Source organism: Vipera berus (assembly GCF_964194415.1).
Source record: "Vipera berus genome assembly, chromosome: 10".
Classification (NCBI taxonomy): domain Eukaryota; kingdom Metazoa; phylum Chordata; class Lepidosauria; order Squamata; family Viperidae; genus Vipera; species Vipera berus.
In genome coordinates, this window is record NC_138213.1 from 17404377 (window position 1) to 17424862 (window position 20486).

Below are 20486 nucleotides of genomic sequence, written 5' to 3' on the forward strand. Positions count from 1 at the left end.
TTACTGCTATAAACGCTGACCAGTCTGTTCTTATTTAATAGTTTTTCACTCTTGGTGGGTTCTTTCTTAATTAAATGTATTGTGCAAAATGAAGAACTAAAGAGCCTCTTTTTGCGGGTGAAGAAGGAGAGTGCAAAAGTTGGGTTGAAACTTAACATTAAGAAAACCAAGATCATGGCATCCGGCCCTCTCAATTCCTGGCAAATAGATGGGGAAGAAATGGAGGTAGTGACAGATTTTATTTTCCTGGGCTCCAAGATCACTGCAGATGGGGACTGTAGCCAAGAAATTAAAAGACGCTTGCTCCTGGAGAGGAAAGCCACGGCAAATCTGGACAGCACACTAAAAAGCAGAGACATCACCCTGTCAACAAAAGTGCGTATAGTCAAGGCTATGGTCTTTCCAGTTTCAATGTATGGCAGTGAAAGTTGGACCATAAGAAAGGCTGAGCGCCAAAGAATGGAGGCCTTTGAACTATGGTGCTGGAGAAGACTCCTGCGAGTCCCTTGGACTCCAAGGTGATCAAACCGGTCAGTCCTAGAGGAGATCAACCCTGACTGCTCTTTAGAAGGCCAGATCCTGAAGTTGAAACTCAAAATACTTTGGCCACCTAAGGAGAAGGAAGGACTCACTGGAGAAGAGCCTAATGCTGGGAAAGATTGAGGGCAATAGAAGAAGGGGACGACAGAGAAGGAGGTGGCTGGATGGAGTCACTGAAGCAGCAGGCATGAGCTTAAATGGACTCCAGAAGATGGTAGAGGACAGGAAGGCCTGGAGGAACATTGTCCATGGGGGTCGTGATGGGTCGGACACGACTTCGCAGCTAACAACAACAACAATTGTGCAAAATAATACGGATTTTTGTTTTTTTATGCAGGACTTAAGATGTGGGGAAAATACAGATCACAAAATGTATTTGAATGTCTGTTTTTCCTGTTACCATATTGTACATATTTGAAAGTAAACCTATGGCTTGAATATTTTAAAGGTTGATTTTTTTTATATTTTTTGCCTGTGTCCTGCTATTTTCCTAATTAGAATCTCAATTAATATACCGGTGGTAGCTGAAGCTTTGTTTGTGTTATCAGTCTGATTGCTGTGGTGGTCTGCACAAAAGTAGAGGCAGTTCAAAACAGCTGAAAAACACCTTGTTCCAACTTTAAAACAAAACTCAGATTCCTGTTGGTTATGTTTCTTGTTGTCTTGAGGTAATTTCCTATTATCTGAGAACTTAGTACCAATACTTCAACCTTGGCTGGCTGAGGAATTCTAGGAGAGGAAATCCACAGGTCTTAAAAGTTGCCAAGGTTGGAGAACCCTGGTGTTGAAAAGATTCTGTGTGTGTTTGAATTTATTATTACATTTTGCCCATTTTTGTAGGATTTATCCTAATGACTTTTAGTATTAAAAGTTGGAATCTTGCCTTTTTATTTTTTTGAGAAGAGGATGTTGTAAGCCCATTGTAGGACCCATTACAATTGAAGATACAGAAAGAGATAATGGGGTGATGTGTTTAAAATCTCTGCCTAGCTTCATCTTCCTCACTTATCAGCATTTGTTTTTCTCACTTTCCAGGTCTACTTAAAAGCACCCATGATCCTTAATGGGGTTTGTGTTATTTGGAAAGGCTGGATAGATCTCCAAAGGCTGGACGGCATGGGCTGCCTAGAATTTGATGAGGAACGGGCACAGGTAAAGAAGACAGCCACAGGCTTCTCACGTGCTATTTTGTGGTTTCAAAACTTGGTGCATTTTGATATATGTTTATAACTTGAGGGTGAAGGAGTCATATAATAAAGGGGGGCGGGGGTCTCCCAACTTGGCCAATTTAAGACTTGGGGATTTCAGCTGCAGAATTCCTCAGCCACCCACGCTAGCTGGGGAATTCTGGGAGTTGAAGTCCACAAGTCTAACAGTGGCCAGGTTGGGAGACCTCTGATATAATGCATTGAAAACATCAGCGGAGTTACGGTAAAGACGTAGGTTCAAAACCTTTGGATCTGCCTGATTCTTTTTTCTTTTGACTTTAGGTTGGTTTTTTTTTTTTCACTTCTTTCTTTAGCAGTCATTGCTCATAATTATAGGTCCACAGTTTTCTGGCTTATGTGTCATTAGAGTAGAGTAGAATTAGAGTAGAGTAGAGTAGAGTAGAGTAGAGTAGAATAGAGTAGAGTAGAGTAGAGTAGAATAGAATAGAATAGAATAGAATAGAATAGAATAGAATAGAATAGAATAGAATAGAACAGAACAGAACAGAATAGAATAGAATAGAATGTAGGAATAGGAATAGGACAGAACCTTAGAGGTCTTCTAGTCCAGCCCCTGCTCATGGAGGAGAACCTATACCAGGGGTCGGCAACCTAAAAAAGAAAAAGAGCCACTGGGAACCGGTTCCATCACAAATTAAAAAAAGAGGGAGCCGCATGCGTGTGTCCATGCACGCGCATGCGCAAAAAGGTTTTTTGCGCATGCGCGGACGCACGCGGCTGCCATTTTTTTAAAAATGAGATGGAACCGGTTCCCGGTTGCCCGACGGCGACGGCCCGTCTGCAAAGCTGCCGCTTTCGGCAGCTTTGCAGACGGGCCCGTGGCAGCTTCCTCAAAGAGCGGCGCCCCTGCCCATTCCGAGAGGTGCGCGCGCACCTCTCCGAACGACCGGAGGTGCGCGCGTACCTCCGCGCGAATGGGCAGCGGTGCCGCTCTTTGAGGAAGCTGCCGCGGCCCGTCTTGTGAAGCTGCCGAAAGCGGCAGCTTCCTGAAAGAGCGGCACCGCTGCCCATTCGCGCGGAGGTACGCGCGCACCTCCCCAAAGGTTTGGGGAGGTGCGCGCGCAACTCCGGTCGTTCGGAGAGGTGCGCGCGCACCTCTCGGAATGGGCAGGGGCGCCGCTCTTTCAGGAAGCTGCTGCGGCCCGTCTGCTAAGCTGCCGCTTTCGGCAGCTTCACAGACGGGCCGCGGCAGCTTCCTGAAAGAGCGGCACCGCTGCCCATTCGCGCGGAGGTACGCGCGCACCTCCCCAAAGGTTTGGGGAGGTGCGCGCGCACCTCCGCCCATTCGGGGAGGTGCGCGTGCACCTCTCCAAACGGGCGGTGCCACTCTCCATTTGGAGAGGTGCGCGCGCACCACTGCCCGTTGGAAGAGGTGCGCGCGCACCGGGCGGCTGGGAGCCGCAAGAGACGGCTCAAAGAGCCGCATGCGGCTCCGGAGCCGCAGGTTGCCGACCTGTGACCTATACCATTTCAGCAGGGGGCTTATGTACTGACTTTGTAGCTCAAGAGAAGGCAAGTAGAAGTTTGCTCATATCTGTTTGAATGATACAAATTTCATTTGGGTTTGGGCTGGTGAATACTGCTAGATTGTTACAGTGTATGCTTTACTGGATGTTAAGTATTTTTCTTGTGGTAGGTGATACTTTGTAAAAAGACTAAAAATTCTTATTTGTAAAACTGAATACTGGGATCTGCATGGCTACAGAGAACTTTGGGACCTCTGTACGACTTTGGTCCTCTCCATCCCTTTTTACATCATGAAATGGCAGCTGCTGAGACCATGGCCAGGAACAAGATTCCCAGATGGCAGTTAGTGTTATGTTCCATCTTGGCACATTGAAAAGGGATTGCATTGTTTTGTACCCAGATAAAAATTGACCAAAAGGGCCCGATCTACATGAAAGTAGAATCCAGTATCCAGTGTGTATGTTGCCTTTCGGTGCAGATTGCTGAGGCCTTCAATGATGTTTATTGATTAATAGAAGTTGGTATTAAATTAGGCAAAGGCCCTCAGATGCTCTTTTACATCATTTCTCAAAATAGCTTAAGGGCTCACAAAATGCCTTAGGCATAAAAGGCAATTTAATGGTTTTTTTTGATATAGTCATTTAATTTTTAGATTTAAATTTTAATGTACTCAGAGCATATTAAAATATAGTTGGATTTTCTGGAGCCAAAGCAATTATCAGCTGTAAATGTTTGGAAAATCTGATTACTAATGGAATATGAGCAAATGTAATATGTTTATATCAACAATTATACAGGCAGCTTTTGATTATTAGCAGGGTAATACTAAAAAGATAAATATATTTTTAAAAAATAGCGTCAGAACTACATGTTGTCGTGTATGGTTGGATATGTAATTCCTCAGCATAGAATAGTTAATTGAGAAATGTTAGCAGAAACCTGATAATATTTTTTAAAAATAAATATACTAGACTTATGCAACAAAAAGCTTTCCAGATTATAAAACTTACGGTGGAAGATTCTCATGTTTGGTTTGAAAATGTCAGACTGAAATTATAGACAGTGATAATCAATAAAGCCTCTGGCGATTGAATAATATCAACAATTTTACCCAGCCGTATGACATTTTTCTTCTGATAACAGCCAGGTTTATTACTGTATTATCTGGTGCACTACACAAGGGTTAACATTATAAAGAGATGATGCCAAGATAACACCTTTTCAACTGTCATATCAAGACTTAGAGCAAGCCTAATTTCTTAATTTTGCTGAGGTGCAAATCACAGTGATTCTCTCACATACAGGTTGCAAATCATTTCAGTTCTTCATTGCCTGCATGGCAGGGACAAGCACCCTGTGAGAATCCGCACAAGGCCACGATAACAGTAGAGCAGGGGTGTCAAACTCAATTTCATTGAGGGCCGCATCAGCATTGCGGTTGCCCTCAGGGGGCCGGGTGGGCATGGCCATGGTGGGCGTGGCTAGAGTGCATATGGCCTACTGGGTGGGCGTGGCCAGCTCTACATCGTTCGCATCAAGGGTGCCTATGGGGGCCTGGGCAGGAGTGGGACAGATCTGAGGGTCTCTGGCAGAAGGAGGGTCTCTGGGCCAGGGCCAAGGCAATGGGGGCCGTTCCCTCACTGTTTCCAGGATGGCTTCGCGGGCCGCATGAAACCACTTCGCGGGCCGGCTCCGGCTCCCGGGCCTTGTGTTTGACATGTCTGCAGTAGAGGAATTAAGCTGTCGTGCACGAAGGCAAATGTACACGTCCAAGGATAACGTTGCAGCCACCGATGTGAGTCGGGTCAGCGGGAGAGAGGATTGTTCTTCCAAGCTTTCGGACTCATTCTGGGGCCCATCCTCAAGGAACCTCTCGGTGTCCAGGATGTGTTCACTGGGCAGTTCTGTCTCGAGAATTTCTGAGGATGGGCTTGGAAGAACCGGCCTCTGGTCCCACTGACCAACTCAGACTGAACTGAGCTGTGCCCATGCCATCTGACAAAACACCCAGTTTGAACTTGAGAAGAAACAGAATGACTGAAGGCAGGGTGGAGGGGGAGTGCACCATCTTAAAAATGCCGCATTTGTTGTTCCTCAAGACAACAGAGGCGCAACCCCGAGGCTGCATACGGCCACGGATCTGCATTAGCAGTATCTCACTCTCTGTGGCACGCTCTTGTTTCGCGATGCATCGTGCATATTTCTCCCACAAAGGGTAGAGCTAGGCCAGGTGACGGCTTCTGTGAAGCAGCTCTAACAAGAGATCGATGGGTCGTTAAGGTGCTTCCAAGTAAAAGAGGCAGGATGCAGAGATGCAGTCATTATGAAGCTTTATTCATCGATAGGTTATATAAAAAGAGCTATATGGCATGGAAGCATCCATGCTTGTATGATAGAGAATGCATGCAAGAGAGAAAATCGAAAAAGAGGAGCAGAACAAAGAAGCAGCCCCTGGGCAGAGGTATTTATGGGGGGTCTCGGCCCCTCCCTAGCCATAAAACTCTCTCGCCAATGGGGCTGCTGCAGGGGAGCAAAGAAGCCTCTTTGCTCCATCTGATGACCTATTTGGGGAACTGCCATGGCTGGCACAAAACATGTAACAGCTTCAGCCCCAGCAAACGTTTGATCCCAAGGCAAGTAAGACTGCTTTTCTCCTGACTCTGCTTTCTGGTTGGTAGCAGGAAGATGCATTAGCACAGCAGGCTTTCGAAGAAGCCCGGAGAAGAACTCGAGAATTTGAAGACAGAGACCGGTCTCATCGGGAAGAAATGGAGGTGAGAGTCTCACACCTGCTGTCAGTGACTGGTTAGTACTCTACCAAACCTCTAGATTTTTTTATTTATTTATTTATTTATTTATTTATTTTACCATATTTGATATTTCAGTTTTGTGATTTTTGAGAACTCTCGTTGAAGACTTGAGGATTTTAGCCCGTACGTTTGTAACAAATGTCAATCCGTCTATTAAAGCGAGTTGTGTTTTTTTTTTAAAATGTGGAATGTTACTGGCCTCAAAGAGTCCCTAGGTTAGCTAATTGTTTGAATTCCATCTATTTTGAATTAATTGTTGCCCGGTTAATTTCCGTGGTCTGCTAAGGTAGTGTGCTATATAATAGTCTTGTGACGCAGAAGGGGCAGCAAGCATCCTGTGGAATTTTCCATTGAATTATATTATCTCCCATCATTTAATGTCAAAACGATATTTGATGACATTTGAGCAAACAAGAAGTATTATGCTGTGCAGGTTAGTCCTCGACTTAGCGACCACAATTGAACCCCAAAATCCTGTTGCTAAATGAAACGTTTCTTAAGGGAATGTTCCCCCACTTTACGATCTTTCTTGCCACAGTTGTGAAGTGAATCACTGCAGTTAAGTTAGGAACACGGTGGTTAAGTGAGACCGCCTTCCCCGTTGACTTTGCTTGTCAGAAGGATGCAAAAGGTGATCACGTGGCCCCGGGACTCTGCGACCGTCATAAAGATGAACCAGTTGCCAAGCCCATGGGGATGCTGCCATGGTCGTAAGGGTGGAAAACAGTCACATGTCACTTTTCCCAGTGCCCTTGTAATTTTGAAACGGTCACTAAACGAATTGCCGTAAGTCAAGGGCTGCCTGTATTTATATTTCTTTGATTTTTCAGCTGGCACATGCAAGTTAAAAAGGCAGATGGAATGTGGGTTTACATTTGAAGTAAGCAGAGTATATAAGAGAAACATGTAAGATAGGGCAGGGGCAGGCAACCTTGACTCTTTTATGACTCGTGGACTTCAACTCCCAGAATTCCTGAGCCAGCCATGCTGAGGGGAAAGGGAGAGGTTTCCAAGCTGAGCCACGCTGGCTCAGGAATTCTGGGAGTTGAAGTCCACGAGTCGTAAAAGAGCCGAGGTTGCCTGCCCCTGAGATAGGGGTAGGCATAAAATGGGAGAAATTTTGTTTCAACCCCAGAATAAAATTGTTGTGCTCTAGATTTAGGATAGTACTAGGGCCCCAAATGCTTTGCTTCCTCCGGGTTTCTAGATGGGGAAGCAGAGGAAGACTACTGCATTTTATCTTCACTCTTCTCACTTCCTGCTCCCAGCACGATTCCTTCCGTCACCCCAATCCCCATTTTCTCAGTACGACTACAGGTAGTCCTCAACTTATCACCACAATTGAGCCCCAAATTTCTGTTGCTAAGTGGAAACATTTGTTAAGGGAATTTTGCTCCATTTTACGACTTTTCTTGCCACAGTTGTTAAGTGAACCACTGCAATTGTTAAGTTAGTGACATGGTTGTTAAGTGAATCTGGCTTTGCTCATCTGAAGGTTGCAAAAGGGGATCACGTGACCTTGGGACACAGCAACAGTCATAAATACCGCCAGTTGCCAGGCATCCAAATTTTGATCACGTGACCCTGGGGATGCTACAACCGTGGTGCGAAAAACGCTCATTTTTTTTTTCAGTGCCGTTGTAACTTTGAACAGTCGCTAAATGAAATGTTGTAGGTCAACTACCTGTACGGGTAGTTCTCGCTTTATTACTCTAATGAATCTTGCCCATCCCAATCTTAAACGGGGTCCTCCACATAACGGAACTGATTTTATAGCCTTTTTCGTGGCTGTTGTTAAGTGAATCACAATAGTTGTTAAGCAAACACTGCCATCATTAAGCAAACCAGTAGTTCGCTAAGGGTTTTGCCGAAAGCTGGAAGTAAATGCCAATTTTGAACAAAAACATCGAAAGATGCAGTTATTATGACTGGGATGGTGCAAAAGGCCCTAAATGTGGCCTACTTGCTGAGCACCAGAGCACAGTCAGGTGCTTCTACTGGGGGTGGTGGAAATGGGGGGCTAGGGGGAGCTGTTGAAACTACAAATCCAGATCCTAAGTACCCCAGGAAGGTCCATTGTAACTTTGAACAATCACTAAGTGACTGGCTGTAAATTGAGGGCTACCTATGTTACTTTCATCGTGAGGGTACAGGTAGTCATGGGGTTATGACCGCTTGGTCGGAGATCATTCAGAGTTACAATGACACGGAACAAAAGGGGTCTTGTGCCCAGGCCTGGAAGTGGCAACTGTCATATGACCAAGACATTGCCTCCAGATGTTGTGAGCGCTCCATCACTGGAGGTTTTTAAGAAGAGGATGGACAATCACTTGTCTGAGGTGGTATAGGGTCTCCTGCTTGAGTGGGGGACTGGACTGGATGACCTCCAAGGTCCCTTCCAGCTTCTATTCTATTCTATTCTATTCTATTCTATTCTATTCTATTCTATTCTATTCTATTCATTATTTTATCTACTGTATTGTATTCCATTCCAGGATATATCCTATCCTATCCCATCCCATCCCATCCTAGTCTAGTCTAGTCTATATTCTCTTCTGTTCTATTCTATTCTATTCTATTCTCTAGTCTATTGTCTATTCTATTCTTTTCCCAAGTATCAGCCTCTACTCTACTCTATATTCTGTTCTATTCTATTGCATTCCATTCCATTCTATGGCCTGCCCCTAGGGCCACATGACCGTGATTCAAGTGCAGTTACCAAAGTTGCAGCGTCCCAGGGTCCCGTGATTTCCATTTGCAACTTCTCCTCTGGCCTCTCACAGGCAAAGTCAGTGGCGAAGCTGCCAGGAGGTCCCAGGTCGTTCCCGCAAGTCACTCCCACTCCTCACTGCTGCACACTGCGTAGCAGCTCCCGGGTTTACCTCCCATCTGCACTCCGCGGCTCCTACCTGCCCACCACTCTCACCTGCTGAGTTCCTGTCTCTTCCCAGGTCATAGTCATGTGCGGTCCTCGATTAACAACCCACGCAGCCCTTGTTGTCACGCTTTACGACTAAGTGATGGAAGTCCTGGTTGTGACTGCTGTCATAACCCAAGGACACTACCAGTATAATAAGAGCATCTTGCAAATCTGTGCCTCTTCCCCCACACACACCCCTTTTATCTCTAGAGACAGTCATCCTTGAGAGCTTCCTCAAATTACATCTCTGTTCCAGACTCAGACTTCTTTTATAAGATGAGATGAGATGAGATGAGATAAGATAACCTTTATTGTTTTTTTTTTTTTGTTTTGCTGTGGGCGCAACGGCAAACATCAAAAATGAAATTCAGTCGCCCACTCTTAAAGTGAACACATACGTGACACGCACCTGAACATACTGTATGCAACATATGTATAGACCCACACCCCCTACATGTACATAACAAATAAATATTAAACACTGTCCATCTTGAATATATAACCGAAGGAGGAAGCTTGTGAGTTCACAAGGTTAATGCCGTATGGAATGGAACTATGGCTGAATCTGGATGTTCTGGATAGATGCTATCTATCATCTTGCTTGCAGCTCTTCCTTCTGTTCCTCCAGATTATTCCCTCTGCCCCCTTACACAGTCTTAGGGATCGCCCCCATATCTGAATTATTTTTTTGGGTGGAGGCTTTGCTCGTCTTTCTGATTTTTGGGGGGTATGCTAATTTAAAGAAGAGAGACGCATGTTGGCAACGGCCGTCTGTACACCACGAGTGGCAGCTCCACACTAGATACCGTTTGGTTTGTTCCAGGATTAAAACCCACCGTTTAGAAAGTAAGGCTCGCTAGCAATTTTATTGTTTACATTTTCCTTGATTTTCCTTAGTTTATACATTTCAAATTCCACAATTCTAGAATATTTGAAAAGATTCAAAATTGCTGCCTTGAATTTCAGCTCTGTTCTCAGGGATAACGGAGAAAAATTGGGCTGCTGTATAAAGCTGAAGTTGAAGCTGACTTCTTTTCAGATTGTGAGGTTCCTGAACCCGTACAATTAGAATGCTTAAAGATTAAAAGTCTCATTGTTACAAATGGACATATAGGGTTGCTGCGAAGTCTGCATAAAAGTTTCTTTTATATATATAAAAAAAATCCTGCGTAGTTTAAATTACTTTAATAGATACCACATTTGAGCTCAATAAAAAGGGAAATCCCTATACTCCTTGGTCTGCCACTCCTCAAAAGAGGCGCCAGCTCTTCGGAAGTATTCATCCAACTCCTAGCAGCATATGAAAATGATCACAGATTGTATTCTTTATTTATACAATTCCTTTCCCATAAAGGATTTTTTTATTTGCTTTAGTCTTCTGCATGTGCAAAAACTTAGAAGAACTCTTCCACAGGGGTCTTATTTTAGATTAGCCTCTGGCAGTTTTGAAGGCCGGGCATGGATATCGTTCTCAGACACGTCCTAGCTGCCCCAGAGTGACACTCGCTTCAATGGAAGGCTTCATTAATACTCCCACAAGCAACATTTGTATGCATCCAATGCATCTTTTTTGGCAAAGTCAAGTTAGGGAAGAAGATATAAACTACAGAATGAGAATATTTAACCACTTTAAACATAATTTGAAAAAAATATTTCTAATTTCGGCTTAGCAATTAAAACAGTTTTATCGGAAAGGTAAATGATCTACATCTTATGGAAACCTCTATAACATTTTTTTTAGGGGGGAGGAAAAGAAGAGGTGCTATTTTTTTAGCACAAGAACTTGCAATTAAATGTACCAGAGAATTTTAAGAGAAGCCGTCTCCTGGAAATCACCCTTAATAAATCAGAATTGCAGTGATATTTAAAGCAAATGAGAGAAAGTTTTAAAGCTACAACACAAGCAGTAGCAGATTTTGAAATTAAAAGGACGGCAGCACTGGGAAGTCAGGACCCAGACTTGCAGTCACAGCCAGGAGACAAAAGATTCATGTGGATTGATGCTGCATACCATGTGGCAACATCTGGAAAATATTACTCACAAAATTTCTTTTTATGTATGGAAAGTAAAGTGTATCTATCTTCCTGCCTTGACTATTTTAAAGTCTTAGTGATGTTTCAGAGTAAAGAAGCGCATGCAGTGTAACGTTTAATGAAGGCCTTTTACAGGGGTTAAATTTTCATGCAACTTGGAACCCAACATCGTTATTATAATTTTAAAAACGCTCTCCCTAGTTGATTACTCTTCCTCATTGACCAGAGAAGCAAAACAAGCATATATCATCGTAATGCCAGTCCTTGTAGTAGTATGTGTTGTTATCTCCTCTTGGGCAGCAGCACGAGCTGCAGAAGCTAAGATAGATAGGCCAAGCTAGCTACTTTGCTTATCCCTTTTGTACAATGTAACCTGATATATAAATCAGTTCAAACAAGAACCATTGCAAGGATTTTGTTTGCTGGATACACTTTAATGCCACAGACAGGAGATTGCCAGTATGCTGTTGTTGCTGCTTTTCTTGTGGTAGCTTTGTCTCACCACAAGTCCTACCACATGATGGGGATTTTACAAAAGATGCCGTTTTGCCTTGTGGGAAGACAGTAAATATACTTGCATTAAACTTCCAAAGCATACATGTATCTTTATATAATGATATAACCCTTTGACTACACTGTAGAAATTAGAATTCTGCGTAGTTCAAGCAGTTCTGTATTGAAGCAAGCTTTTAAAATGTGTAGTCTAGAGGCAAGAAAAAAGTTGCCTTGAGTATAAATACCGGTATAAGAAAATTATTATGTCTTACCCTTTGGTAGATGGGTTTCTATAGAAAACAGAGAAGGGGAAGTGACATTTAATATCAGGCTATATGGTCATGGAAAAATTGCTTTGCATGTTTTGAAATACTGAACTCAATTCATTTAATTGAGGCTGTGATAGCCTTTGTTTATTTAAGAGATGTTTAGCCTGTTTTTCAGGACACACAAGTCTTACCAAAGAAGCTTGTAAGATTATAAAACATAAGAAAATACAATTACAGTAAAAACCAAAAGCTTTTCCTTGAAAAAGTAACATGAAACTGTAAGCTATGGGCAATTTCTCAGCTGAAAACTGAATCTTTGGCACATTAATTCATTTTTCTCAGCTGGACAAATCTTTATATGCCTTTTGAAAGTCCATTGCAGGTCTTAGCTTCTTCGGTATTTTTTCCATTAGGAAAAAAAATATGCTTTTATTTGAAAAAGAACTTTCATGTTAATAGTGATGCCATAAATATATAATTATTATTGATCACTGTCGGTCAGTGTTTCACTGTTGCTCAGCCCTTTTTAGCCTGTATTGACTGAAAGACAAGCATGTATTACAGGATGGCTTGACTTGCAAAGATTATCTGCTCTGCGCTACATTCAGTGCAAATTCTAGGCAAAAAGAAAGCAGTCCAGCCTCTTCTTCAGAAAGAAGCCATACATGAGAGAAACATTGTCTGGAAAGATTATTATGGGATGGCTCCTTAGCGATCAATTTTGCTAATTGGAAATGAGGAACTATTGGCATTTTTCAGGGTGTTCATAAGTAACTAAGCAGCTGTATATAAGTTGAGGTTCAATAATAACAACAACAACAATAATGATAATAATGACACGATAACTTCTTTTTTAAACTATGCTTTAACATACAGGCTTGTAATTGACTTTACCATTAAAGCTGATATAATAGATAGGCCTAGGTTCACTTTAATTGATGTTCATAGATAGACAGACGGACATAGATATTGTATTTGGATTTTCTACTTTGTTAGTTGCGAAGTCATGTCCGACCCCTCGCAACCCCTTGGACAACGTTCCTCCAGGCCTTCCTCTCCTCTACCATCTTCTGGAGTCCATTTAAGCTCATGCCTCCTGCTTCAGTGACTCCATCCAGCCACCTCATTCTCTGTCATCCCCTTCTTCTCTTGCCCCCAACCTTTCCCAGCATTAGGCTCTTCTCCAGTGAGTCCTTCCTTCTCCTTAGGTGGCCAAAGTATTTGAGTTTCAGCTTCAGGATCTGGCCTTCTAAAGAGCAGTCAGGGTTGATCAAGGGACTCACAGGAGTCTTCTCAGCACCATATCTCCTTAACCTCACTCAATTTTTGGATTTGCAAAATTGTAATATTCCAAAGTTGTGTAAAATATATTTAAATACCTGAAATTCTGTATTGGACCACAGCTGTCTATCTGAAAGAAAACCTTTGGTATATGAATAGGTCTCTTTTCAGCCTTGGGGCTGGTTAAAATTACTCCCAAAGATTAAATCTTATTGTATGGCTAAATAAAGAGGCCACTAATTCTTCCCAAAAGTCCTGAAATGAAATAAATCCGGAATCTGTTTATCAAGAGTTATGGTAGTATCAAGCATGGGGAGCAAGTAAAAGAATCATATCAAGAAATTACAAATGTGATATTATTCAAAATATGAAGGAATGGTTGTCAGAAATGTGTGGTCTAAGCTTTTTTGGAAAAGACAATAACTTATATCAAAGAACGTAACAACATGGGTTATTATGGCCGATATTTTGTAATGCCTTGCAATAATATTCTATATTATTCATATTACACTAGTGAATTTATTAGTAACCAGTAACTATTGTTCCTTATAAAATAAAATGTGGATTTTCTTATTTTTCTTTCTTAACTTGTATTTTTTAATTCTTTTGGAGTTGTCTCTTCTACTTTTTTTAAGTTTAAAGCTTGTTTTGTTAATTGTGTATGTTAAGAATGCTAAATAAAAAATAAAACTTCAAAACAATTGAAAGAAAATAAAACCCTTATGCAGCTAAGTTTAATAATGTCATATTTATGTGTGTAGGTATATGCACATTATGTTGATTTATTTATATGTTTCAATATTTAATTTATAGAAATTATCTGAGCTGCTTTAACAAACAATAGATTTGACAGTTTTGTGGGGTTCCAATAAACGAAGCAATATCTACAGTGATATTTTGTTTGCTCCGGGAGATACTTAAGAGTGAATGTGCATTTTTTATTATTTCTGCCTTATCATTCTATTTTAATGAGCTTATACATTTTCTGTAATGGCTTTCATGTTGTGTCTGTCATGCAAAGATTTGATTTAAATGTATATGGTATGAAGCTCTTGCAAGAGGTTGTTAGTCATGTTGTTTAATTTTTAACGTAACTGTACAATTAGAAAATTTGAGCTTAACTTCTCTCATAAAATGATTTCCAGTATAACGAATAATGGTGATGGCAGTGAACTTTTCTTGAACATAAAGATACAAACTTTGTAGTACAGGTAGTCCTTGACTTATGATCACAACTGAGCCCAAAATTTCTGTGGTTAAGCAAGACAGTTGTTAAGTGGGTTTTGCTCCATTTTACGATTTTTCTTGCCACAGTTGTTAAGTGAATCACTGCAGTAACGGGTTATTAAGTGAATCTGGCTTCCCCATTGACTTTGCTTGTTAGAAGAATCTCAAAAAGTGATCACATGACCTCAGGACATGGCAATGGTCGATTATGAGCCAGTTGCCAAGCATCTGAATTTTGATCACATGACAACGCAATGGTCATCAGTCACTTTTTCCAGTGCCGTTGTAACTTTGAACAGCCACTCAATGAATGGTTGTAAAGTCTTGTCACTAAATATCCTTTTTTTTCAAAGGTGGTAATAAAACAAGATGACTTTAGCTTTTCATAATGGTAACGCAAAAAAGATGGAAGCTGTGAAATGGAAAATTCCAATGTGAGGAAAAACTGGAATTAGTGGAGACTAAATCAGGGTGAAAGTGAAAAAGCAGAACTCTGGCACTAAAGTTTTCTTGCCTGGGGTATCTAACTCTGTAAAAATATAGGAACAAGCTCTGCAAAAGAAGAGAAGAGTTGCCTAGATAAACATCTAAATCTAAAACTGGATATTTTAAAACCTTCCAATTTGGGCACTGACACAGCATTCTGAGCCCAAGACCGTCTGCCGTTCCATTTTCAGGTGGTTAGTTGTCCTGGTGGTGGTTTCAAATGTCATCGTAAAACATTTTGATTTGATTTGCAAAATTCTATTATCTCTAATTTGTGTTCCGTCCCCTCTTTCTGTCCTCTTTGTCTCATCCAGGCAAGAAGACAACAAGACCCTAGTCCTGGATCAAACTTGGGAAGTGGCGATGATCTCAAATTGCGTTGAGAAGCAGTGCTGTGCTTTTTAAACATGGCAAATGATGGAATTCAAAGACCAGAAACTGTGATGACTGGATATATATATATAAGGATATATAACCTTTTCCCTGATCTGCGGCAGCCAAACTATCATGGCCTGCCATGGTTTGCACTATGTTTGTGTTGCATTACCTGTATTTCTGTTCTTTAAGCATGTCACCAGTGGGAATTTGAGATTCTTGTTTTTCTATGCAAGCTGATGATTTCTTGGCACTATTTTAGCAAAGAGAGAATTTTACGCAGCCATAAAAACGTTCCTCAGCCGACACGTGTTCATTTCAGAATGGGTCCAAATAAATTTTTGTGAGTTCTTAAGAAACCAAAACTTTCTAAACTAATTTTATATGAGATGTTGGAAGTTTGTTGTAGTGTTCTTGCTTGTGACACACACCCTTTGCGGTTGTCTCTTTTTGCACTTTTTTATCAACTTGCAAAAGACTTCACCCTTCTTGCATCATGCAACCTGAACCAAGTAACACAAGTGTTGTCTATTGATTTACTGAATTACATGGTTTTTATTTTTAGAAGTGCCGTGGTGGCCTATTAACTTTAGTTTACATTTCCAGTGGCAAAATGTTTAAGGGAATCTTAACCTGTCAGCACATTCTGCTGTAAATTGAATTCTGAAATTGTTCTCCTAAAACTATGTTTTTCTCTAAATGAAATCAAGACATTGGAATAATGGTTCAGTATGCACAAAATCTCATACTGGTTACAAGATTCCTTTGTTTGTGTGTGTGCTTACTTCGCATTGATTCAATATTTTCCAATAGGGTTAAGATTTTGGGTAACCTTAATCACTATTCACCCCGCCCTGTTTTCTTCCATTTATTATTCAAGAAGTATTCTGTGCTTTGTGTTGCATCTAGTAGTTTTGCTCTGATTATCTAAGCAATCCACTTGAAATACCTGTCTACAATATTCATTTAGATGTTAGAGTGAGCAGATAACGGTCATTGGCAAAAGTGTGGATACTCCTTTTAGGTTGAATCACAGTTGTCTGAATTTTCAGTGGGTTTTTTCCCCCCAGTTTTAAAATAGTCTGCCATCCCTGTAAAACCCAAGGCAAGAGGCCAAATGCCAGGGCAGGATTCGGTCTGCCTATATTTTGCAAAATTAACATACCTCCTTGGTCTTCCAGTATTTTTAGTCAACAAATAAAGGGCTTGTTTGTTGATAATTGGGTAATGCAGCAGTTGACCATCAAAACACCACCAAGGACTTTAGTGTGAGGGTGAGTGGGCAAGAAGGTGGCTAGCCAAGATGAGCACTGGCAGCAAACCAGGAATGTGAGGTTTTCCTACTTCAGGTCTTTAGGCTTTTTAAAAATTGACACGGCACCGTTCCAAATCGTGTATGTTGGTGTGGCAGATGAAAGCGATGACCAGCTATGGGTTAAACAAACCAGTAACCCAGCATAGGAATACCTCTCTCATTGAGGAAGGTCAAGGAGAGACCTTAAAGCTGGTAATTAAGGCTGCACATCATTTGAACCTCAGGAGTTTAAAGTTCTGCATACTAACTTTGAGGATGTAATAATGGTATAACTGCAATCATCTCATCTAATTGTTTCCTATCGGTTATTTTTTGCATTTATATTTTTACGGTTTTGTATATACTCCTCTTCCCCAAAAATATTCTACTGATCCAAGTAGAATAACTATGATGCATTATTTTTTTAATAATGGGAGCTGAATGAAACAACTACAGAATTATGTTAATAGCTGGTGAAATTTCCCATGACAACCCTGGATTTTATCTTTACTGTAGCGATTGATTGTTGGTACTATTCTCAGACAGATGTCCAAACAGAGAGTTATCACTGTCACACTTCATTTTATTAATTTTGATACTCTTTTTTTCAGTGTATTTTTTACATTTTCCTTAAGAAATAATGCTTCAAAGAATTTCTAGCTGCTGTTATCATCCATAATGTTCTGTTCCCTTTTACTCACAAATAGCATGATGTTATCTGGTTGTTTCCAATATGATTTGAGGGAGGAAAAAACCTTAAGTATGCAAACTATATTATTGCATATTGACCTTTGTGTGTAAATATTTTTATCCTATTCCTTAAAACTATGCTACTTATGGTCAATTCCATTGATCACAGCTTGGTTTAATAAGGTGGGATAAAGGGGCTTTGCCCATATTTCCCGGCAGTTCACAGTAGAATCAGTTAAATCAAGACACCCAAAATTGATCATGGTTTTCAATTTCCAATTATTTAGAGAATAAAGCGGAATATGAAAGACATCACAATTTTGCAATCTAGTTTCCTCTTGACCGGAAGTTCATTTTGGTTTGGATTACACATGAAACTATGGTTAATGAGGAATTTCCTGATTTAATGGCTTGTGATGCAAGATATGATTGTCAGAAGAGGCCACTATATCTTAATGCTGGCATTAAGATCAACAAGTGTTTTCCTTCACTATTTAGTGCAAACCTGTTCAACTTAAACATTAAGTTATTGATGCAATTTGATATTTTCATAATTTCTATTTAAACAGAAGTTGCATCATCTTCATAGAACATCTTTTAAGAGTTGCCTTAAAGCATCAACATTGCTTTTGCTGTCTTTTTTCTCTGTCATGTTCATAATAAACTTCTGTATAGTGAAACCAAGTGGCTGTTTATTTCTTTATAACGATATTCTGAAGCAATGCAGGCAATCATAACATTTAGGATCAGAAGTACTGACTTTTTAAAAAAGAAACATTTGGCAAATTATTGACCTTTTCTAAGCCATATTCCTGAAGTGTAATGTAACAGATTCTCAGTATACAGTTGTAAAATTAGAAATTTCAGATTTTTGCTTCAGTCATCCGTAACATTTCATATATTTTTCATTGGTTTCTGGAATATAGAGAATTTAGTTCTGAACTTTATTTTCAGAACTAAATGTCAGTTTACTGAAACTTTTCCAGTGCATGCTTTCCTAGAAAAGTTTGCAATGCCTACTATTTAAATTTTTTTAAATGTAATGCAGTTTGAACTATTGGGTCTCTTTAAGTTTAATTAAATTGCTTCTTTTGCAACCTCAGTAAAAAAGCTATTGTTAAAACAGGACAGAAGAATGCAAACAGTGGGTGTGACACACAATTACTGAAAAAGCCCACTTCCAGCTGCTCGGACTTGGCACAGGATATGCAAAATCGCAAACAGAAGAGGCTCCAAGTTTGTCCCAATCGTTCCAGAGCGGGTTCAAAGGCTACCTAATGAATTCCCAGCTAAACTAACAATGATGGAACTACTCAACTGTCTGGTTTCATCAAAGGTAATTGCAGCTGTGGTGCACGCCAAGAACAGACCACAGATACACCTGCGATTCTCTCCTGGGTTGTGACACAGCGCTAGATGTATCCGTTCTACCACACAGCAAAGGATGCTAGCTTTGCCTTGCTGTTTTTTTTACATTTGGGGTTTGAACGATTTCAACAAGCAGGTCGCGTAGACGCCCTTCCAAAATGGCTGGTGAGGGGTCAGGGTGGGGAATCGGGGATACGTTGGGAACAATGGAAGCAGGTGGAGTGGATTGCAAGGAGGAAGCAGGTGCAGAGGTATTTTTTTTATTACTCAGTTTTCACAAAAACCTCGCGGAAAGGTTTTTGGACGGGCAGAAACGTCCTTGGAGAGTTGTAAACACAGCTGCTTTTTTTTAAAAAAAAATTCCTTGCAATGTAATACAATTTACATCTGAATAATGTAAACTGTTCTACCATTCATGTCATCTCTGCTATTTTTTAATGACAGCAACCGTCAAAACCAGCCGAGAGCAGGCAAGCACGTATTTAAAAATGAATTTAGTGAGAGCAAAGGACCAAACTTTTATCAATCTTCACAGAGCTGCAGAGAAAAAAAATGTTCTAGGACCGCCTCTCTCCTCTGGGGGGGGGCGCGGAGGGGTATTGCCGACGTAAGGCCTGCTTAGTGAAAAAGAAACTTGGATAGTCCTCAAGTTACAGCTATTTGTTTACCGACCAAACGTAAGAGCGCTGGAAAAAAAAGAGAGACTTATGATCATTTTTCAGACTTTACAACTGTTAGACCAACTAGCATGTATTTGTGACCATTACAGAGTCCCGGAGTTATGTGATCCCTTTTTGCGACCTGACAAGCAAAAGTCAATGGGAAAGCCAGATTCACTTAACAACCATGTTACTTAACAACTGCAGTGATTCACGTGCAAACTTGTGACGAGAAAGATGGCAAAATGGGGCAGAATTCATTTCACAACTGCCTTGCTTAGCAATGGAAATTGAAGGGCCCAATTGTGGTCATGTGTACTGATGTGCAGTAACGTTGCTGGCAATCTCGCCAACCAATCTGTTTTCCTTCTCTCCACAGATCAAAACTATTTATTTATTTATTGCTTGCATGTTCTACCAGCCTATTCTCTATCAAGAATATCAGCAATTAATTAAGTAATGAAAAGATTAAAAAAAATACACTGAGGCAGAGAAAGGATAATGGTGACCTTCCAATATGAAGGTTGCAGCTGAAAAACATGGCTGGACCTGTTTTGTTTCCTTCTTCTGGAAAAAGTCGGAGATGACCAAAGATTTGATGGGGTGTATGGATCAATTGGGGTGAATTGGCCACTTGTATAAAGTCAAAATGGTCTTATAAGTAGACCAGCATGAAAAACCAATTATTCACTTAACTTTTTTAGAATTAGAATAGAATAGAACAGAACAGAACAACAGAATAAAATGGAATGGAATGGAATGGAATAGAAATACAGGACGGAAAGGAATAGAATAGAGTAGAGTAGAACAGAACAGAACAGAAGAAAAACAACAGAATAGAATAGAATTCTTTATTGGCCAAGTGTGGTTGGACACACAAGGAAATGGTCTCTGGTGCATAAGCTCTCAGGGTACACACAAGCAATACTGATAAATCATGATCATTACATAAAAATACATTCATCATAAGATACAACACACCATAAATCATGCAACCTAGTCACAGGATGCTAGCTAAGCAGCATAAATCTTACTAGGATACTAAATATAAACTAAGACAGGACTTTTCAACCTTTTCACCCATTGTACCACTTTTAGGATATGGCAACATCTAAGTACCACCAATCGCCTACCAAGGTGTCAAAAATTTGATGACCAAAAAAAAGGAAAAAGGAAAAAAGTGATGAAGTACAGGTAGTCCTCAACTTACAACAGTTCGCTTAGTGACTGTTCGAAGTTACAATGGCACTGAAAAAAGAGCCCCCCAAGCCACAGCCGAGCAAGACACCAGCCTGCATGCCCGGTGGTGCTCTTCCTCCTGTCCCAGGTTTTCAATGTTGTG

General features: G+C 40.7%; 1 protein-coding gene across 4 annotated transcripts in view; it reads left to right on the forward strand.

Moving 5' to 3' along the window:
- CBFB (core-binding factor subunit beta) overlaps positions 1-17791 on the forward strand; it is a 45011-nt gene extending 27220 nt beyond the window's left edge. The window contains exons 4-6 of one of the 4 annotated variants that reach the window (XM_081336202.1): positions 1576-1692; positions 5915-6041; positions 15073-17791. In XM_081336202.1, the coding sequence (XP_081192328.1) occupies positions 1576-1692; positions 5915-6041; positions 15073-15095 (267 nt within the window). In that variant the 3' untranslated portion in view covers positions 15096-17791. The remainder of the gene's footprint in view (positions 1-1575; positions 1693-5914; positions 6042-15072) is intronic. The other 3 variants (XM_081336200.1, XM_081336203.1, XM_081336201.1) reach the window with 3 other exon arrangements.
- Positions 17792-20486: the final 2695 nt, after the last annotated feature.